At 33.2% G+C, this 23,664-nt stretch overlaps 2 protein-coding genes across 4 annotated transcripts in view; both read right to left on the bottom strand.

Moving 5' to 3' along the window:
* The window catches only part of LOC140432892 (uncharacterized), a 48,108-nt gene extending 43,480 nt beyond the window's left edge, over positions 1–4,628 (bottom strand). The window contains exons 1-2 of the mRNA XM_072521268.1: positions 4,418–4,628; positions 2,714–2,931 (exon numbers count right to left, since the gene is read on the bottom strand). Coding sequence (XP_072377369.1) covers positions 2,714–2,931; positions 4,418–4,460 — 261 coding nt within the window. The 5' untranslated portion in view covers positions 4,461–4,628. The remainder of the gene's footprint in view (positions 1–2,713; positions 2,932–4,417) is intronic.
* A 3,546-nt stretch (positions 4,629–8,174) lies between these two features.
* LOC140437627 (uncharacterized) lies at positions 8,175–22,691 on the bottom strand. Of its 3 annotated transcripts, none has more exons than XM_072527251.1 (5): positions 22,473–22,691; positions 11,021–11,335; positions 10,014–10,217; positions 9,145–9,816; positions 8,175–8,921 (listed from the first exon to the last, which is right to left on the bottom strand). In XM_072527251.1, the coding sequence occupies exons 1-5, from the start codon at positions 22,476–22,478 to the stop codon at positions 8,277–8,279; spliced, it is 1,842 nt and encodes a 613-aa protein (XP_072383352.1). In that variant the 5' UTR covers positions 22,479–22,691; the 3' UTR covers positions 8,175–8,276. The 3 variants fall into 3 exon arrangements, with proteins under 3 accessions (XP_072383352.1, XP_072383360.1, XP_072383369.1); XM_072527259.1 differs by having other exon boundaries at positions 10,020–10,217; positions 22,473–22,689; XM_072527268.1 differs by having other exon boundaries at positions 10,014–10,202; positions 22,473–22,689.
* Positions 22,692–23,664: the final 973 nt, after the last annotated feature.

The following is a 23,664-nucleotide window of genomic DNA, read 5'->3' as shown; positions in this document are numbered from 1 at the left end:
GAACAGAGACAGCCATAGGACGATGGTCGGTAATTGATTCATCTACTGGCAATTGTTTTGTTTTGACAGCGTTTATAGTGTGTTTCTAAATTATTTTCGTGCCATTTAAATATTACATCCTATTCATACTTTGAATGTATATATTTTTTAACAAACAGTTGTTATAACGACGAACCGCCCGTTAAATTGACATTCTTCTTATGGTGCCCTATCCAATTAGTGGATGTTGGCGACAATTCTGGCATACTCCTCTCGGTCTTGTGTGGCTCTAAAGAGTGCATGGGCATCGAGGTTTGTCCAATCCCTTATGTTTTTAAGCCATGAGTATTTCTTTCTTCCGATTCACCGTTTTCCTTCTATCTTCCCTTCCATAGTAAGCTTTAAGAACTGGTACTTGGAATTTCGACATATATGACCCAGATAAGTAGTTTTTCTTCTTTTTATTATTGGCAGCAATTCTCGTTCTCTGCCCATTGGATTTAATACTTCGACATTTGTTGAGTGATCTGTCCACGGAATTTTAAGTAGTCTTCTAAATACCCACATTTCAAAGGCCTCCAATCGGTTCATCACATTGGCCTTTATGGTCCAGGTTTCTACACCATATAGCAGTATTGAGTAAATATAACATTTTACAAAGCGATATCGAAGCGTTAAGTTAAGGCTGCTGTTGCTTAGCAAGGTCCTCATATTAGTAAATGCTGTTCTGGCTTGCTCAATCCTGCTACGTATCTCTATATCTGGATCTAGATCTTCAGTTATCCAACTACCGAGATATCTAATCTTGGGGACCTTTTGGATGTTCTTTTTATGGTTTACTCTTATATTTAATTGCATATTTCGTGTTCTGCTCACCACCATTACCTTCGTCTTGTCTATATTAATCTTCAAGCCCAGACGTTCTCCGTCAGTGTTTATTCTATCTATTAGTCGTTGTAGCGCTTCTTGGCTATCAGCTATTATGACTGTATCATCAGCATAGCGAAGATTACTAATAGTCTGTCCGTTGATTTTGATTTCATCTTCAGTGTTACTTAAGGCTCTATCGAAAATCGTTTCAGAGTAAAGATTAAAAAGGAGGGGTGACAGAACACAACCCTGTCGTACACCTTTTTCGATTGAGAAATATGATGTAGATTCCAGTCCTACTCTCACAGACTTCACTTGATTCATATAAAGGTTCTTTATGATTTTAAGGTCTTTCTCATCTATCGAACGTTCCTGGAGCAATCTTATTAATTCTGAATGATTAACAAAATCGAACGCTTTCTGGTAATCTATAAAGCATAGGAAGACATGTTTTTGCTGATCTCTGCATTTCTGAAGTAGGACAGTTAAGCTATAAAGTGCTTCTCTTGTGCCAAATCCTTGGCACATGTCTGAAACCGAACTGTGTGGGGCTAATGTCTCTTTCACATCTGTTGTATATTCTTGTGTGAATTATCTTTAAGAAGAGCTTTAGGACCTGACTCAATAAGCTGATCATTCGGAAATGGTAGCAACTATTAGCTTTTGGCTTTTTTGGGATTGGTATATTGGGATTAAAGCCAATCCTGTGGTATTTGACCGGAGCCATAAATGTCATTAAAAAATCTATCAAGGCGTCTATATTGTCTTCACTCAACATTGTTAGAACCTCTATGTAGATATATGTCGTCTGGCCCTGCTGTTTTTCCCTATTTGCTCTGTTTGATTGCCCTTACAACTTCTGACTTCAATATTTTGGGGGAGGGTTCACTTTTATATTCACTTTCAGAGTTTCTTCTAGTGTTGTCTGAGTATAGTTGCTGTGTGTAGTTTCTCCAATGTTGAAGTAGATCCTTGGGATCAGTAATTAATTTATTGTCCTTCACAATACTGTTAAACTGTAAGGTTTTGTATAACCTGTCACTTCTTTAACATGTTTATGTATGCTAAAGTGGTCATGTTTTTGTTTCAATTCCTCTATTTTTGAACGCCTGTCAAGCAGCCACTGTTCTTTAGCTAACTTTGAAATTGACATTAAGTTATTTAAATATGGCTAAAATCACGTCAAATGAGTAATATGAAATATATTAAGGGTTTTTATTTTTAGAGTATGCCTGGTAAAGACGCGAGCATAAGACCTTGCAAGTTTAGTTTTATAGTAATTGTTTTTATTCAATATATCGGCCATTTTTATCTTTTCGACAAAATCGTAACTACTAAAATTGTTAGATAGAGTTGTTATATAAGTTGATGGAAAGAGAGGTAAAGGAAAACCAAAAAGAAGATGGAACGACTGTATGGCAGAATACTTAAGAGAGAAAGGTTTAAATGGTTAACAATTTGAGAGAATCGTCATCTTCTATGTCGTTTAATACGTCATTTACTAAAAGAAAAAGCATTTGAACACTATTACACTCATATCTTGATTTTTAGACTAAAGACTGCATTTGTCTCGATATCAAAATCAATACCGTTAACTAGGATAACTATGAAAATAATTACAAAATTCTGCTTCGAGGTAAAAGAAATAAAAATTATAGACAAATAACTTTTGGACAAAAGCTAATTAAAAAAACTATAAATTTGCATTTAATACATGCAAAAGAGATTTACAGAATTTGACGATTATTCTTGAATGTTCTGCTTTTTTGAAAGGCACTATAATTATTCTTTTAGTAAAATTCATCATTTTTACTGTTCTATTTTGATAATATGGATATGGATTTTATAAACTCAAAATATTTACCTCAGTCTTCGATTTAACCGTGGCTAGAAAAACCTGAACATCCTCCTTTATTTTAGCTAGTGTCTTTTTTACTTCTTCAGCACTCTCTTTAATCTTTTGATCCATTACTAAATTAATTTCTGCCATCTTGTTTCGCATCCATTCCATTGTCTTATTATGCTCATATTTTTTCTTTTCTAACAATCTATTAATAGTTTCGGAAGGTTTTGAGACAGACTCTAAAACGAATATTAAGCGTAAACTGATGGCCAATGAAATTTATATAGGGTCCTCCAAACCTCTAAAGAGAATCATTATTTTACACTGTGGCGGTGAAAACGGTTGGAGAGATGGAGCATTATTACCGTTAGCTAAGAACAGTACAGATTGTTCGTTAGATTATCATAATGATATGGACAGCAGTATGTTTGAAGTATGGTTTGAAAACAGTTTAATTCCTAAATTACCAGTTACCACCACAATTGTACTTAACAATGACCGGTACCACTCACGACTCGGTAAAAAATTCCAAGTTTAAAGTCATTGAAATTAGCAATTCAGAATTTTTTAATTGAAGGGGATTTATATTTTGAAGAAACTTTGCAACAAATAATGGACAGCCAGTTTTAAGACTACCTTCATATTATTGTGTGTAAATCCAATTGATTGATAACAATTGAAACCATTGATTAATCAAATTTGAAAGTAAAAGGTAAAAAGTAATGGTAACGGAAGAGGAGTATACAAAATTCCTAGTTCCTGTTAATAAACTAATTATTAATTTAAAAGATGATGACCAATTTAAAAATAAATAGATAATGAAACACTGATAAACATTGATGACGAAACTAACGTGGATGATTAATTCTCAACTACTACAATCTGGGTCTGTCGTAGACAGAGAGCTCACGGAAACCACGCACTCTCACTATCCCAAACCAAAAGTTTTATATTGATATTTACAATGCACCATGACAATGTTGTAGATGCCAACACAAAAAACCCCTAAATTATTATTATATTTCGACAAAGGCCGGTGTGGATGCTTTGGATCAAAAATATGCCAAATATTCTGCAGCTCGAAGATCACAAAGATGACCAATGGCAGTGTTTTTTGCTGTTCTAAATATTGCAGGTATTAACGCCAGAGTGTTATATCAGTTTGCAAATAAAGGAAATTCTATTCTTCAGGAAAAATTACTAAAACTGCCTAAAGCTTGTACATTACACACATGAAGAGAAGAATATTCTACAATAATTTGGTGGCGACTGTAGATCATACAATTGTAGATGTTATTAGGACAAAACAACTTACATGGTACGGTCATTTACAGAGGATGGCAGCAACTGTTAAATTGGGTACTGCCAGGACGTAAAAAACGTAGAAGACCATGAAGAAGCTAGAGAGAAGGTGTAGGTAAAGAAATTAGAGACAGCAACTTAGATGAAGACACGTGGAGAGATAGAGATGGATGGCGACTGGGTATCGAAAGACGTTGTAGAACGTTGTAAATCGATTTATATATAGTCTACGGAACAAAGAGGTTTGGTACACACTGTGTTAAATGCTGCTATACTAAAATCTTATAAAGATGTCATAACTATTAATGAGACCTTCGCGTAATAGAAGTTTTTAATGCATATTTATATCTATATTTATATTCTACGTATTTCCAAACTGAAAATTGCTAAGTAAAAATTTTTGTAATAAAAAGCTGAACTTACTAAAGTCGTATGGCAAGCTTTTGATATCAAAATCGTCAGACATTTCGACAATGTTTATAATCAAATATGTTATTTGTTATATTTATACAGATATCTAATAATAAATGTTACAAATAGATTTTTTTGTAATTGACAAGTACAAATCCTTGTCAAAATATCTGTTGTCGGAATTTATTCTACGGCCAATTTTTAGTATGTGTGTGTATGTTGTTAGTTTTAGTATCATGTGTGTATGTGGTTGGAAATATGACTGATGATTACTAGATCTAATTTTTAGTAAATAAAGATAATTTTATAACATTTTATTCTTCTTCTTATTTTTTTGGCTTTTATTATAGTGAATAATCAGTCATTTGTTTATAGTATAGACCTTAGACAAGGAAAGAGAGAGGACAGGTAACACTCATTTAATAAATCTTCGAAAAGTGAAGCCAGTTTCGATGTGATCGCCATGTTTTGGTGCCTGTATGTTGCCCATTACTACCTCTCGCAGAGTCACCATTCTATTCTATTTTTCTATTTTGTGTCCATTCATTTATACACTTTACGTAACATTTCCTTTTTTTCTTTTTCTCTCTTATCTAATTTTAGCAGGAATATTTAATTCAGCCCCAGTCTTTGCTAGTTTGTCAGCTATTTCATTTCCTCGATAACAGTATATCCAGGAATCAAACATAATCTAATATTTTTCCCATATTTATTTAGTCTATAGCGCTAAATTCCGTAAATATTATAGCTTTATCAAAATTTTTTCCTCACAAATTATTACGATCTTTTGAATACCTATTATTTCAGCTGTACAGATATTAATAAGTGAAGGAATTTTTTCAGAAAAAGAATAATTTATACTAGGTATGTGTATTCTTATGCCCGTTCTGGCTTCCTTAAGGTTTTGATTCGTTTGTTTTTTTGAAGCATCCGTAAATATTCGTATGTAATTATAGTAAGACGAATTTACAAAATTATAATATTCCCAAAGGTTATGGGAACTATTTTATTTAATAATGTTGAATGATTGGTATATTATACGTGTAGACATTGAATTCATTTAAGTAGTAGGCTGGTATGTCACTTGTGTTCATTGTTGGTAAAAACTTTTTGACTACTGTTATAAGTAAAGCTCGGATTATAGGCAAAATGCCTTTTTTGCCTATTATAATTGTTTTTTGCACTTTTTGCCTTTTTTCGTAAATTCCGCTTATTTTTGCCTTTTTTAAAATTTCATGGTACTACCCATGATATTATTCTATTACTAAACCATTCTATAATAAAATTTTGGGTCAATAATAAAATATCAATGGTTTGTTTATATAACAGATTTCTAGGAAAATGTACCTGATCGAGACTTGAGGGTTAACTATTTGGAAATCCCTAAGCTTTATTAGTTTATTATCAGTTGTACAGTCGGTTACTGTATCAGAGTTTAGTCACAAATTGCTATATCCTAGTTTAGTTTTGTTGCGTATACCGAAAAGCAAAGAACACGTTTTAAAACGTTTTAGACATTTGTGGATTTTTATTATTGTGGATGAAACGACAGATGTATGCGGCAGGTATATAGCTAATTTAATGATTGGAATTTTGAACGAAAACTTTGCGAGAAAACCTTATTTAGTTGCCGTTAAAGAATTGGAAAACACAAACAATTTAACAATAAGTCGATTAATACAAGATAGTTTAACAAACCTCTTTTTACCCAACGCTATACCAGTGAATAAAATAGTTTTATTGATTTCAAAGACCCAAAGACACAATGAGACGACTTAACGCCTTTGAAATAAGGACCTATAGAAGTATTGAGGGTTTCCTGGGTAAATAGAGTTACGAATAATGAAGTACTGAGAAGAATAGGTAAAGAGAAGGAAGTTGAACTTACAATTAAAGAAAGAAAGCTACAGTATCTCGGACATGTGATGCGGGGCGAGAAGTATGGCATCCTGCGACTCATAATGCAAGGAAAGATAGATGGCAGAAGAAGCATCGGAAGAAGACGAATTTCATGGCTCAAGAACCTAAGAGAATGGTTTGGATGCAGCTCAAAACACTTTTTTAGAGCTACTGCCTCAAAAATTAAAATAGCTATGATGATTGCCAACCTCCGTAGCGGAGATGGTACCTGAAGAAGAAGAAATGCTTTTAGATGCTGCGGCATATATGTTAAAAGCTGCTGTTAATTTAAAGATTTTTTTATCCTAATTTAATTCATTGCACTTGTGTAGCCCACGGGGTACATAGAATTGCTGAAGAAATAAGAAATCTGTTTCCGTTGGTAAATAATTTTATAAATTTTATGAAAAAAGTTTTTGTAAAGGCTCCGTTGAGGGTGCAAATATATAAAGAAAGACTTCCTGGTATCCCTTTGCCACCTAAATCAGTAATTACAAGGTAGGGAACCTGGCTCGAAGCAGTTTTTTTTACTTTGAACACTGCAATGAAATAGAATTAGTTATGTCAGAATTTGATGATGATATTTCCGAAGCCATTCGAGAAGCAAAAAAAATATTAAAAAATCCCAAATTGAAACAGGAACTCGCTTATATCAATGAAAATTATAAATTAATAGTTACCACAATTACCTTATTAGAAAAACAAGAGATAAATTTATGTGAGTTAGTAAAATTAATAGATAATTTAAAGAAGAAAATTAAATCGGCACCTGGAAGTAACGGTCAATTACTTAAAAAAAAAATGAAATATGTTTTCGACAAGAATGAAGGTTTTTCGTTTTTATCTAATGTTGCCAAAGTTTTGAATGGGACATTTTAAGAGGAATTTCAAATTATGCCAGATTTATTATCGGCTCTGAAATATGCTCCAATTACACCTGTCGATGTCGAACGTTCGTTTTCAATGTACAAATTAATTTTAAGTGATCGAAGACATAGTTTTAAGACCGAAAATATTGAAAAACATTTAGTTGTTTCTATTAATGATAAAATTTTAAGTGGTTACAATGTTTAATTATTAATTTACAGTTATTTAGTTAATAGTTTATTTATACTAATGTTATGATTATGATGTGTAAATATACCTGCCTTAAGTTAATATTACGTTAATTCACTTTGTACAATAAATAATAAGTTATATTCCTTTAATGCCTAAATTTTGCCTAAATGTTAATATTCCTGCCTTTTTTAATAAAAATCTTTGCCTATATAGGCGCCTTTTTCTTCAATTTTTGTTGCCTATAAATCCGAGCTTTAGTTATGAGGTCAATTAAATATGTTGGATTTTTCTCTTCCAATATCCTTGTTGATAACCACGATATTTTTTAAGTCTAGAAGCTAATAAGTGATTTGATGTTGTGCTAATTTTTGCTATGTATTTTGTAGCAATCCATTGAAATTTAGGGTGTAGGTCGATAGTTGCACGTTTTGTTAGAATGCCATTAGTGGGAGCAGATTTCATCATCCCATGTAATATTTTATTGATGAGTTTGAGGTTAATTTTTAAAAAAGCGATGACGTCAGAGCTTAAAATCAAGCAATATTATTCAGTAGTCTATTATCAACTTATTCTTCCATGTTTTTATGTTGAGTCATGCCAACACTAACCTTTTTAAAACACCTGGTGGACTCGCCTCTCTTAAAATATTAAAATGCTACAGGAATAAAAAATTGGAGACAAGACATATTAAGCGATACATACATGGACCAGGATTCCGAAAATTTATGAAAATACAAAGAGGAAGATCAAGAGACATATTTAAGTGTGTAGGTATATTAGACTTTCAATTAGAAAAAAACTAAGAAAAAAGTAAATGTGTATCATTTTATTAACAAATAACAGTATTTCATTCAATAAACAGAATGGCAAGATAAAAAATAAATAATAAATAAATAAAATTCACTAAGCGCCCCTATTCCGCCCGTTTCTTTGGTTGAATCCTGTGCCCGAACTCCTCTGAAGCTATATTCTCTTCCTGAGAATACTCATCGTAGTCTCTCGACTCTTCTTTACTCTCTTCTTTCCTACTACCTTTAATCGTTTCTTCCTCGCCCTCGTATTCGTCAGACATGACGATTGTTAAAGGCTCGTTGGTATCTTGTTTAGTAGGAGATAGCTTCATGAGATTGCTGTTGACCTTCCCAGCTGTTTGAAGCTGAGCCAGTCGTTCAGCAGCTTCTTTACTTGGTAAAGAAGAATAGAATGTCGTCTCTAATAACTTTTCCTCTACATTGTCTTTTTTGGTATTAGATTTGGCATCAGCTTCGATGTGATTATCAGCTACATCGCTCCTACTATCAAAATAGCTTTGAACAATCTCTGCTTGTGCCAATGGATCTACTGAGTTCCTTGAGGAAATTTTATCGCCTCCCAGATTGTACGTTGCTGATACCAGCGAAGACATGTCTTTTTTAGCTAAACTCTTTTGATGTGCTTGTTCATCGTAGTTGAAAGAGTGGTATTCTGGTTGAAAACTGATTTTATCGCTGGCTATTTGGATTGATTCTTGAGGGAATTGTTCCAAGTAACCTGGGTCTGGCTGGAATAGCTGTACATTCTGAAAAGAAAAAAAGATTAGTTTCCACAAATTAAAATTAGTCACAGATTAGATTTTTTTCTGAGAGAAAATTCTTGGCATATTACAATGCATTGATTAAGACAATATTAGCTGCAGACGCAGATGAAATTTTAGATAGTACTAATTCTGTACACTGCCATATCAACTCGAAGAACAACGTACCGTTACTATAATATACTGTTTATTATTATGAAACACTTACTGCATTGGAAGTAGCTTTTGGTATTTGCAACTGCGGATAATTAGCATTCACAAGCTGGTACAAATCCCTTGGACTCAAATTATTGCTGAGAATAATATCTCCTTGTGAATTTGGCTCCAACGTTTGATGCACCGGATTCTGATCAGTAGCTAACAAAAATTGCTGCTGGTTGTGTAGCTCCTGCTGTTGATGGTTGTGCAGCTCCTGCTGTTGTTGATGGTGCAGTTCCTGCTGTTGTTGATGGTGCAGTTCCTGCTGTTGTTGATGGTGCAGTTCTTGCTGTTGCTGATGCAGCTCCTGCTGTTGTTGGTTAAGTAACTCTTGTTGAACAGTCTGCTGTTGCATCTGTTGGATTTGTTTCTGAATCTGCATCTGGATTTGCTTTTGGTGTTCTTGTTGGGCTCTTAATAACTTCTGGTTGTGCTCTGGGGGTTCCGTCACTTGATATTCGTGGCTCTTTTGAATGGTGACTTGCGTGTTTAGGTGGGAATTATGGTGAGATGGGTGCGGGAAGCTGATGTCATTTCGAACTTCTTCTATGTGCAGTGGCTTATCTTTAAGACTTAAATTTGGGGCAGGTATTGTGTGAATGGGTCCTTTTTCACCTATTTGCTTAATAGGATTTATGTGTGCTGTAGGAATTTGATTGGTTTGAATGTGGTAGTCGTATTCCTGGAAAATATTTGTAATGTAATTAGCAATAAAAGACATAGAATAAAAAGTTCACAGAAAGTAAATAATGCTCATTTATTTTTCTAACAAGGTAGCAGCTAGACAACAAAAGCTATGCTAGGACATCGAAGATTGATATTATCTTATCAAACTTTTTTACTTAGTGCTTAATTTTAAGTATGGAGAAAAATCTTTACTTTTACCTGTGATGGTAGGCTTGGTGCAGATCTGAACGGTTTCTCTGGTGGTGGCGTAGGTAAAGGTGTCTTGAAAACTACTTCTTGTTGAAGCTTGACCGGGGCTATAGGGTTTTTCCAAAATGTTCTTACTGGAAGAGTAGCTTGTCTTTGCGGTAATTGATGACCTATTCCATTAGGTTGTGGTATCTGAAAAATATTTTTCTATTAAGACGCTATTTGCCGTACATATTGTTTTGTTAGGAGACAGAAAAACATATGGGAAGATATCTAGAATATAATCTGGAGATAAGAGTATTTAACCAAGGAGGATGACGTGTGCTGACAGTGTACTGCAATATAATGAACAAAGTCAAAATCAATAGAAAATAGAAGGGCAGATCAATAAAAGTTGGAGAAGCGACAGAGTAGAGACATTACAAAATATAAGCAACACAAATGGCGAACAATAGAAAGAAATGGAGGAAATTTATGAAAAGCTAGACCCAACATAAAATAGGAACGATTATGTTTGTCTACCTTTAAAAGTGATCGAGATTTCTACACCATTGTTTTCATTTATGATTTTGCTTAATTCGATATTTATGATTATTATGGTTTCTATTGGATTCTTGATGTCTGAGATAGATATATTACTCGAAAAATTTAATTGGGGTGATTTCCCATTGGAATCTTCAATGATTTTTCTTTCCCGTTAGGTTTACTCCTGGTTGTTGGATATTTGGAAGGATTTATGGGTAGTTTTTACAAAACTTGGGTTAGGATATAACAATGTCGTCTCCTTAGGAGGTTGTGAGATAGCAATGACTTGCAGGGCAGGGTAGATCCTATCTTTGAAGTAGATCTGTCTTATTTTGGGATCGTATGAGATCATCTACTTCTAACGTAGGTGTTTGATTGTACAAAATGGTAAAAAGATTTCTTCGAAATCATATCGACCTCCTATACAAAATGGGAATATTTTATTTATCTATTTAACTTAACTAGCAATACTAGTATAAACATACCTTATGATGCTTTATTTGAGGAACATTGTTAGGCATCATTAAGACCGGTATGTGGTTCACGGGTCTCTGTCTTGGAGGTGGCCCACGTATACCGAACTGGCCGTGTCCTGGAGGAACTCCTTGCCCTCCTTGTGGGAATCCCTGTGGCACTCCTTGCGGTAAGGCTTGTATTAACGGACCTCCTTGGTGCCATTTCTTGGAGAACTGTTGGTTGGTTGGTACCCTACGCTGTCGAGGTGGAGGCCTGCCTTTGTATCTGGGGTACTCCGCTGCGCTAAGTAACGTACATATTGCTAGCAGGATAAGAAGAATGATCTGAAAATAATATTTTAAAAAATTAGAAAATGAAACAATGTTTCTTAAACATGGTCGTACTAACATTTTTTTATTTAGGGCAATACATTTTAAAAACAATTTTTTTTGCAAACGTTGTCTGCACTTCCAACACATGTTATGAAATTTTTAATACCCTTAATTTTAAATCTGCAATCTGCAAAATGCAGTTGTAGATACATCGACTGATTTACATCTTTGGTTTGAAGAATACGTTAAAGATAAAATATTTACTAAGCTTTCTGATTTTTCGGAAAAAGATTCGGGTGCCGCGGTATCTAAAGTAATTTCATTGGAAATAAATATTAGTAAAGTAGAAATAGGAAACGGTTCATCTTTCATTAAATTACCAATAGAGATTAGAAAAAACGAGCGTGCATTAATGTTCGCAATATCGATCAGGCATGTATCTATTGGGCAATAATTAGTGCTTTGTGTCCTGTGACTATGCATCCACAAAGAGTGTCAAAATATCCGCACTATTCTACTATTATGCAAACGGGAAAAATAGAAGACCCAATGTCATTACATATAATTACAAAATTTGAAAATTTAAACAACATATCTGTTAATGTCTTTGCGTTAGAATTAAATGTGGTTAAGGAAAAACAATTTTATGAAGTAGTGCCTGCTAGACTTCAAAAGCCCAAAAAAGTGGAAATACACATGAATTTGCTAATACAGGATAAATATTTTTCAAAACTAAACGGTTACGATGCTCTGCCAGTAGATGACGATGAGACTAAAATAAAATTTTCATTATTGTTGGATTAAAGATTTGGGAAACTTAGTGAGGTCACAAGTAAACAAGAACCACCATAAAAAATATATTTGTGATCGCTGCCTAAATTATTTTGCTAGTGAAAGTAAACTTGCAGACCATAAAGAATTGTGCACAGAAAGAAACAAATGCACTCCAAAATATAATCATGTCGGTTTTCGTAATTTCGCATACAAACAAACGACTCCGTTTATAGTTTATGTAGACTTTGAGTGTCAGTTAAGTAATTTTCAGAGTTCCAATGTAAAATTGAGTAAAACAACAAAATATCAAAAACATGTGCCTTTTATTGCAGGTTATTACTTAAAATCTGCTAACGTTGAGAAGACAAGCCCTACTTTTTTAGACTCTCTCTAGCTGCTTCCAAATCCATGCCCATAAAAAACCTTTTTCTCCTTCAACGCCGAGGCCTTATTGGTGGGATAAGGAATGTACATATAAAATAAAAAAATGATCAGAAGCCTTGAAAGCGTATCGAATGCAAAATAACCGTAATAATTACACAAACTATAAAAATATAGCAACCCAAACCAGACGATTATTTAAAATAAAGAAAAAAGTAGTTTTAAAGAAAAATACAATTTTCAAATAATCTGAACAAAATCTAATAAAATCTCTCTCCTCACCTCTCTCAAAGGCTAATAAAATTTAGATTAAACCCTATTTATTTTACAAATTCTCAATCGCCAATAGAACCACGTGTAAGCTAAACAGGGTCGTACTGATGTACGACCTATTTATCATATTTATGATTTTTAAAAATATTTACTTTTGAGACTGTTAGTGTAAGAATTTCTTGAAATTTAATCATTATATCACAATTAAACTAAACTCTAAAAAATAACACGACCAGTAAATAACTTAACAATAACTTCTTTATGTGCCGTCTTCTACCGAAGGTTGGCGACCATCAAACGATAGGTTTCTCTGTTTTGTGCCGCATGTATTATGTTCGCGGCTTCTGGTATTTGAAACCATTCTCTCAAATTTCTCAGCCAGGATTTCTTCTTTCTACCCAAACCTCTTCTACCTTCAATCTTGCCTTCCACGATAAGCTGTAGCAGACTGTACTTATCATTACGGAACACATGGCCCAGGTATGACGCTTTCCTCCTTTTAAACAGTTGTTAAAAATTAACAATAACTAATAACATAAATATAACACAATATATTAACTTAAAAATCAACAGGATACAATTTGCTGATCATATTTACTGATGGGAATTTGCTAAATGAATGTACTTTAGAACATCTTATTTTTTACCTACTCACAATATGGATGGAGGTCGAGGTATAATTGATGCTCTCATACATTTAGTTACGGAAATTCAACTCTGTTTCTCAAAAAACGAAATTAATGCTATGTTTGTTTCCAGATTAAAAAGGGTGCATATGACGTGGTTGATTTGGATATATTATATTCAAAAATGGTGGCGTGTTGTATTGATAAAAGATTATCTGTAAATATAATAAGTTTGTATGTGAACAGAAAAATATACTTACGGGATTATAGAAATGTATTACACGGTCAAGACTATTATTTAACGGTTTCCCACAAGACTTAATTCAAAGTCCTTTATTATTTAATGTTTATACAGCATAAATGCAAAATAATTTAATATACAGACGATATATGTTTGGTATATATGTATATACCAGCCATAAATCCTATGAAGATTGTATGTTGAATCAAAAACTTAGCTTTAGTAACATAGATAAGTGGGTGAAACAAATGGGTTTTAGTATATCACAAGAAAAATCTTCGATTGTATGTTTCACTAGACGTAGACAAAAAGTCACAAGCAAATGCCAGATAGGTGATTATAATTTCCCCTTAGCAGAAGAGTATAAGTATCTTAGGCATGATCCTAGGTAAAAAACTCTTGTGGTCCAGCCATATAAAGTATAAAAAACAAAAGTGCGAGCGTGGAATTAACCTTCTGCGTTTTGTTGAGACCATGAGGGTTGTGAGATATGTTGATCTTTGCAGATCAACATATCTCTTTAATGTTTTATAGATCGTACATAAGATCCATTCTGGATTATGGTTGTATTCTTTACAGTTTAACATGCTCAACAAATGTATTAGCACTTGACAGAATACAATTTAAATCAATAAAGATTTGTCTAGGAGCTATGATGTCTCCACCAAACCAAGCAGTTCTATTAGAAGCCCAAGAACCACCTTTACATATACGTAGGCAAATGTTAGCCAACAAACGTCTAATAACATACAGATCGTTTAATACAACTAGGGTTCACAAAAAAGGTTTACTTTCGATAGTAAATTTAACAAATTCTTAATGGAGAATAAAAAATTCTCCTACTCTTGCAGAATCTTTTATTGATACAAATTCATTTCAATCAGATATATTAAAGCTATCAAAATTTCCTTTTTACGACCAAGACCAAGTTCTGATAGACAAACCAACCATTATATTGCCCTCTTATTTAAACTTGCCAATTTTAACTAATCTAATATTTAAATCCATACTAAGCAAATTAGGAGAAGATTTAACAATAATTTATACAGATAGATCAAAAACTGTTGAAAGTGCTGGTTTCGCATTTTTTGTTTCAAACAGCATCTATGTTGAGAAATATCGAATTCCTGAATGTTGTTCTATTTTTACAGCCGAGGCTGCTGCTATACAGAAAGCACTAACTATTATAGCACTAATGCTGTGGCATTTTGGTAGATATATTTCAGTATGTTAGTGTAGCGATGGTCTATTCAGCATTCTATCAATGCTTTTAACATTTTCTGATGGCTTATAGCATCAATATTTTATTATTTTTAAGTATATCCGTTAGAAAATAAAAAACCTTACAAGCAAGATTACCATTACAAGTAAAAAACATATGTAAGAGAAGAATTCCTTGGAATTATTGATTACAACTCTTTTAAACTACAGTCACTATACTAGTAGGTAAACTCCAACAAGACATCTAAGGGACTCATTAATATTCAGCTCAGTCTAATGCTATTGTTAGAGGTGTGAAATTACATAAACAAGGAATCATTTCATAAATTCATAAAACAGGTAGATCCCTTGATTATGGAATTTCACACCTTTAACAAAAGCACCACGCTGAGCTGAATAATAATGACACTCTTAGATATCTGGTTAGACTATATATATATATATATATATATATATATATATATATATATATATATATATATATATATATATATCTTCTTCTTCTTAGTCGTTGACCTGATGCAGGTATCGTGATATCATGAAGCTATTAGCTAAATTTCCCAATGTTCCTCCACGTTTTTCTATCTTATGCCATTCTAGCACATTCTGACAATGGAGCGCCAATGGTAGCAACAATATGGTCCGTGTATCGTGTGGGAGTATGTGTATCTACCTCTATTTCTTTTGCCTTCTACTTTTCCCTGGATGGTAAGTTTAGTGTTGCCCAAATGCAAGAACAAGACGAGACTTAGACAGTCTTGGTCTTGGTCTTGCGCCAATACGCCTGGTCTTGGTCTTGGTCTTGGTATTGCACTCCCGGTCTTGGTCTTGGTCTTGCAGCAAGAGTCTTGCAAGTCTTGCAGTTACCCATTAGCCTATTGCTATTTATTAAACGTTACTAGGGGAGTTTGAAGCCACGATCTAAGCTTACCGTGCCTATGCTCTAACTAACCCAGCTATCTACCATGCCCCATGAAAGTCAATCAAACATGGTTAAAACACAAAAAAAACAAATTAATGGCATAAACTTGACTGTATTTTAAAGAACATTTTCTGTTTAGAAAGGCATTGATGGACCTCCACCATATATGAAATGGAAATCTTAAAAAAGATTGGTACGTGGCAAAAATCCAAATACTGGTATCAAGGGCACATATTCTTTAGGTGACAAGATAACAAACTATAATCCACTTATTAAAGCAACATAAATGTTATTAACAATATTAGCTCTACTTTTATATAAAAAAACTAACTTGACAAAATAAAGAATAGGTAAGAAAGTAATGATAACCAAAAGAAGTTATTTTAAATTAAGGAGATATCTACTTAATAAATACATTAATTTACCAAAATAAAGTAGTAGGCATATTTTTTTAGGAACCAGAATTTTGGTTTTTCAGGAAAAAATATTTGTAATTCTTTTTTGTGAAAAGATATTAGATGCTTCCTTAAACCTGAAGTGTTTCTGTTTTTCATTTTCATTTTAACCTTTCTATGTAGGCACAATTCAAACAAAGCAATTTGGGATGCATAAATTATTTCGAAAAACTCATCAAATTTGCTTTTAGGTCTTTTATATCTATAACTCCAACGCTCACTACTCTGACTATTTTAAAACTATTTGAATCTTTGTCCCCCATGTCAAATTGTAAACTTGTCAAATGAAGTTTAGTGATGTCGAAAAAGTACCTACTACTATAAATGTCCGTTACTATTCAATCAAATCAATCAATCAATCAATCAATAATGTCTTTTTATTTCCCATTAAAAAAAATACAATTTTCTCTTTTAGTGACATTTGTTCTCCTTGGCACATGCCATCCGGAGGGTTGGCAAACTAATATTATTCCCCAATTAATATACAAAAAATTACAAAGGCTCATTACATCTAACAAGTTCATTAAAATGAATAAAAAATAAATTAAGTAAATATTCATATAAATGTAAGTAATAAACTAAATGTGTATATCCTACTAAGTAGCACTTCGCCCTAGACTAAACAGTAATAACAAAGTATACTATTAAGGTATATATTGCATTTAAAATTATTGAATGTGTCCCTTAGAGGGGGTGAAAGCTGTTGATATAATAATAATAATAACAAGATAGTCAAGATAGACAAGACAGATAAAAAGATAATAGCTATTCGCAAACAAATTATTAATACTAATTTTAATATTTTAATACTATTGAAATAACACCATGCTAATAGATTTAATAATTAAATAGGCTCACTAACTCATACCTATACGCCCATGCTTCCCTACAATAACCTGCTAACTCAGCCTTTCCCTGTCTCATCATTGTAACTACTTTCACTCTACTAAGTTCATGTCTACCCAACCACTTTAACCTAATATGTCTCAACACCGAACATTTTCCCAAAAAATGTATCACATCTTCCCTTTCCTTCGTATTACACATTGAGCAAAACCTTCTTTCATCATTTCTGCCAGGTCAATCATTCAAATATAGAACTCCACATCTTAATTTAAAGAGCCATCGAATGTCCCCAAAATTTTCAATTTTCAGTAGATAATGCATGTTTACTCCTTCTTCTCGCAGTTCTTTGTAGTGTTCACAAAAATTTGATTCGAGTGCCCTATTCTCAGCCTGACGCTGTATCTCCTCCTTCTTTTTTTCTATCATATTCTCAATCATACTAGGCCAGCTTTCTCTCCAATCCCATTCACACCTTACCTCAATTCCAAATTTGTCTCCCATGCTCATCCAATCTTTCCACCAGCCACACCTTGCTCTTATCATTTCTTTCAAAAGAAATTTTGGCAACCTATCACTCGAATATCCTAGTACTTTTTTAACATATTTTTAATGTAAATTCATTGTATATAGGCTGACTCTAGCAATACCTGTCTCTAAATCTAACATAAAGTTAGGACGATACCTTGTACAAGAGAACATTTTTTTTATATAAAATCTTCTGATTATTTCCACCTCATCGTACTCAAAAGGACCCCATACCTGAGACCCATAAGACAAAATTGATCTTATCACCGACTCATACACTGTTACTTTAGCCAAAAAGGGTATATCAGCCTTAGACACTAATCTACTCCAAGCCGTGTGAATCGCTACTTTTGCCAAACTCTGGCGCTTTTTTAGATGAGCTTTAAACGACAACTTGGGTGTTAGTATCATTCCCAAATAATTATAGTTATTCACTACCTCTAATACTCGATCATTCAGCTTCCAAGATTCCCTGATCACACCACCTCCTCTTCTGAATACAAGAATTTTGGATTTATCTAAATTGATTTTTAGATTCCACATCCTACAGAATTTTTCCAGTTCATTAATCATCCGCTGTAGCACCTTCCGATTGATTGCCATCAAAACCAAATCATCTGCATATAATAAAAGTCTTATAATTAAACCATTTATCTCCAAACCGCCTCCCAATGCGTCATGCAGGTCATTCACAAAAAGCGCAAACAGTAATGGACTTAAAAGACATCCCTGTCTCACTCCTACATTACAGTCAATCCATTCAGATAGACCTTCCCTTGACCAGACTGCCGATTTTGTACTTACGAACATACTTTTTAACAAATTCAGCACTTTAGTAGATAATCCTAAGCGACTCAACTTGTAAAAAAGATACTATTCAATACCCTAAGTATCTAATAACAAACCGAGAATTGTATATCGTTACTTCGTTATTCTAAATATTTCGGTATTTTGTTTACAGGGTAAGCTACATTATCTGTTATTAATAAACTTTTGAATATTATCGCGCTCTTTCAGCAAATTTGGTTTAACCGAATGATCTCATCGCACACTCAGCAGAATTATAGTCTTAGGCCGATAAGATTTGTTTATTTAGATTCCTCCTAACTAAATTATAATGGGAAAAAAATTGAATTATTAAGTGGGAAGGGATGTCCGTAATAATAAGTGTTATATATTTTATAGCTAAGGTGACATATTTTAAAAAAATCTCGATACGATATTACTGTCGACGTATTAATGCAAGATTATGTTATGATTAGAGGGCGGCTATAAATCTGGACAATAATTCTCAGAGCGAAAAAGTCGTATGATGGAAAAGAATGTACAAAATATTTTATTTTTACATTGTAATTATGATCTCTGAGCACGTGTCAAATGTGTTGTTTTTAATGAATATTTTGATTGATGATTTTGATGTATGTTTATGGTATTGTTCGTAATGCGCATAAGTCCAGTTTTTTAAATTTTTATTACATATTTTTTTGCGTCTCATAGAGTATTTAAACATATACCCGAACTACAATACTCGCTAAAACGACACTCCGTCCTAACTGCAAGACGCAAGAGTCTCGCAGGCTTAGTCTTGTTCTTGCGTAAATCTTGCACGGTCAGTCTTGGTCTTGGTCTTGCTAAAATTAGGCGGTCTTGGTCTTGGTCTTGGTCTTGCGAAAACGCAAGAACAAGACCAAGACTGCAAGACCAAGACCGATTTTGGGCAACACTAGGTAAGTTTTTCAAGACCATTTCTTCGAAGCACATGTCCAAAATAGCTTATTATTTGTTCTGATATTTGTGTTCTTAGTCTTTTCTTTATGTTTAGCTGGTCCAGTATGGATTCATTTGTTCTTCGGGCCACCCATGGTATTCTCAGTACATCTCAAATACATCTATGTTCTTTTTGTCTTTCTCAGTAAGGGTCCAGCATTCCAATGCATAAGTAAAAACTGGAAAAACTAGACTTCTTACTAGTCTCATTTTTGTATCGGTAGTTATTTCATGGCTTTTCCAAATTTTTGTTAATTTTGCCATAGCGCTTTTTGCGATTGCTGACCGCCGCTTTATTTCTTCAGTACAGCCTCCTTTGTTGGTTATTAATGAGCCCAGATACACAAATTTATCTACAACAGCGATATTGTTTATCATGACCAGATGATTTTGATTGTTGTTAGCTCTGTCAATTATCATGATTCTCGTTTTATCTCTGTTTATTTTAAGGCCCATCGTTAAGCTTACGTCTTGTATCCGTTGTAGCAGGTGAATCAATTCAGCTTCAGAACTAGCGAGGATAGTAGTATCATCTGCATATCTCAAGTTGCAAATCTTCTTCCCGCCAATGGTGATGCCACCGTTCCAGTCCTCAGTAGCTTTCCGCATTATCCATTCACCATAGATGTTAAATAGAATTGGGCTTAGTATGCAGCCTTGTCTCACGCCCTTTGTGACCCTGAAACTGTCGGTTAGTTCCCCATTTATTCTAACTCTGGCATAATTGTTATTGTACAGGCTTTTAATTAGCAGTATCAGATGATTGGGGACTCCCATTTCAGACAAAACCTGCCACATTTTACTCCAGTTGACTAAATCGAAAGCTTTACTATAATCTATGAAGCACAAATATGTTGTGATGTTGAATTCTCTGGATTTTTCTACAATCTGCCGTACTTTTAAAATGTGTTCTCTAGTACCACGTCCGGGGAAGAAACCTACTTATTACTCCGCAATGTTAGGTAGTAAAAAGGGCTTTATCCTCTCGAGAATTATGTGTAAGAGTATCTTACTGCAATGCGCAATTAGAGCAAGTGTGCGATAGTTGCTACATAAATCTTTCGCTCCCTTTTTATGTATGGGAATATATAGTGATTGTGTCCAGTCTTCATTCCATTTACCTGTCTCCCACACTCTTTGACAAATTTGATGTATTATATCCACTCCAACGTCATCTAGGGCCCAAATCATTTCAATAGGTATGTTATCTGGACAAAAGCACCACGCTGAGCTGAATATTAATGACACTCTTAGATATCTGGTTAGACTTTATATATATATATATATATATATATATATATATATATATATATATATATCATCATCATCATTCTCAGCATATTCTACGGATTATGGTGTAGCGTCCCTTACATATTCATTCTGTATATCTGCCCATGATTGTCTAAACTCCGTTTTTCTGGGCCATGTTGTACCGGCCTGTTTTCTTATTTTAGAGATAGCTGACATAGTGTAACCTGTATAAAGTTTGTTTGCATATACTATGTACATATAACAGTTAATAAATAAAATACAAACATGGAAAGGAATAGAAGTACCTAATTTTGGGCCTCCAAATTCGGATAGGTCTTCACAAAGGTTTAGAAATGATTCAAGGAAACATTGGCAGTCTCAGTTTAATTCAAATAGTTCCTGCAATTTTAATTCATGGATATCCAATCCACTACAAAACACTGCCCATAGGCCATACAATATTCAATCAAGTATTCAATCAAGTATTCAATACTATGGAACAGAGAGGTTCTTCACAGATGAATAATGGAAATAACGGCTAATGGAACCAAAACCGTAATGTGTGGGGGCAAAGCTGGCCCCATAATACTCAAGATAATAATGGGGGTTATTGGAAGCAAATTTCAGGTAATCAAAATGAACAGAGTTCCAGTTTTGTGCATGAAAATTTTACTAGGGAAAGGACACCATATAATAGACCCAGAGAATTCTCTAAAAACCGAAATGACAGATACTATGCTCATGATAGATGGAAGAGACCCAACAATACAGAAGATGACTCATCATATGACATTGTTCTAGAACCTCTAAGTCCACTAGAAGCAAAAATTGAAAAATTAATATCAGAAGTTCAAGGTCAGGCTGACAAAATACTGGAATTAATATTGCTACAAAGTAATAATGAACTTCTCCAGTATTGATAAACAATGCAGTACATCAAGTTAAAAATTGTGTAATGAATATTTGTAACAATATTTCTAAAAAATAAAATATAGGCTGATCCATTTAAAAAAATTGAGAAAATCGTAATTTTGTTTTGTAGTTTACCCTGTATACAAATTTTTGATAATGATTTCAATTAAACTTAATTTAAAAACTGCAATATAATGTTTACTTTATTATATAAAATAAATAATTGTTTATGCATTATTTCTTTAAATAGGTACATGATGTTGATTTCATGGGGATTTCGAAATAAAAATGGTCATAACTTGGTAAATACTCTGTATAGTAATGCAAAACTCAATACTATAAGAACAAAAATTATGAGAAGTGTCTTATTTAAAAAATTGTATATTTCCTATACCACGTAGTGATTAATCACCCTGTAGAATTCCACATATTTTCTAAGTATGGAGAATATAATTGCCTATATTTTTTTTCTAAATAAGTTTTTTGGATATTTTGTACCACAATGGAATTATCGACCGATGTCTCACGAAAAACTCACCCCGTATGTGTAACCCTTATTTTTGCTATGGAAATAGCGTGAAGGAGAACTGTGAATTTCTCCTTTTGCAAAAATTGCATACTTGCCAAGAAATTATCCAGGTATATAAGACAAAGAAGAAGGGAGAAAAAAAATAAAAACCGTGTATTTACCATGACCTTGCTAAAAATTACGAACCGTAAGCAATATTATCTGCAAAAGCGATAGACAGGAGACAGAATATGAGATTCTATACCTATATCTTTTTATTTCATTGTTTTGCTTTTGTGTTTCTGGTTAAGAGTACCGGTTTTGTTACTTGTTTTCTATTTGATATAGTTGGTTATATTGTATTCTTATCAAAGACTAGTTGAATTTTTAACTGTATTAAGTGTTACTAAAAAAATATGCACCAAATAAAAATATAATCATACAAACCTTCATTATAAAAAATCAAAAATCCAAATCGATTGCCGATGTCATTCACACCCCTACACGACGCTCTCACAAATCGGCACTTGAAAAACTTCAAAAACACTTCTTATCATTCAACAATCAAAGAAAAAACAGTTCTATCAACGAGTCATAATATGATACTAAACAAATAGGTCAGTGTTTCATCTTTTATACGGCATCGAGGTATTCACGCACAGAAACGACTGCACACCAACACTAGTTTTGCTTCCCAGTCATTGAACTCTCTTCTTCATTCTCCTTCCTCTTGCAGATTGTGGAAATGACCGCTGAAGTGGTAATTAATGTTGTACCTTTTAAACTATTTAGTATTCAGCTTGTTATTAAGCGAAAAGCAAAATAAACATAAGAGAAGACATACAGCATCCAAAAATGTCATTGTTATGCGTAAATTATATCTTTAATATTTGATTTTTTAAAACTATTTCCAAAAAAATAGTTCTTTTTAAATCAAAACATGGTATTATGTATATTTATAAAGCTGTTTTTTTTATTTGCCCTAAAATGACCAGATATGGTGTTTATATGACAAATGACTGTGCCTTATGTACAAACCTTTTAGTAACTTATGAAAAACACTTCTTCTATAGTAGGTACATTTCACGAAGTTGCGACTAAAGAAGTTAAAAGCAAATTTTAACAAATATTTGAAGCACTGTCCAAGACTAGTAAAAATACGGTTTTAACTGATAATGTATTTTATATTCATTTAGAGAAATATACAATTATTAGTGCAGTCTCGAAGTGCTTTCTCGAGCTTAGTTTCGACCCCTTCGTAGGTTCGGTCCTGTGAGGCCAAAGCAAGGTCGTCAGCATACAGGAAGTTGTCGGGAGTTTGAATGATTGTAAAATGGAAGTTTTATGATAGATGTAAGAGAAACAGATAACTTTAATGTGAAAATAGAATTGCACCACGGCTCAGTGCCTATGTTTTCTCATTAGTGTTGGATCATATATTAGGAAAACTAAAAGACTCCCTAATGCTTAATGAATGCTAATAACTTAGAGATAGTAGTGTAGAGTCTGAAGTACTGAAAGCGATTTTGATAAAAGAGTGGAAGAGTATGGACAAAATGTTGTTTTTATATTTTGTATATATATATATATATATATATATATATATATATATATATTAATGTGATATTAAAAGTCAGAG

This window comes from Diabrotica undecimpunctata, chromosome 1, assembly GCF_040954645.1.
Source record: "Diabrotica undecimpunctata isolate CICGRU chromosome 1, icDiaUnde3, whole genome shotgun sequence".
NCBI classification, from domain to species: Eukaryota; Metazoa; Arthropoda; class Insecta; order Coleoptera; family Chrysomelidae; genus Diabrotica; species Diabrotica undecimpunctata.
This window is presented reverse-complemented; position numbering and strand designations above follow the sequence as displayed.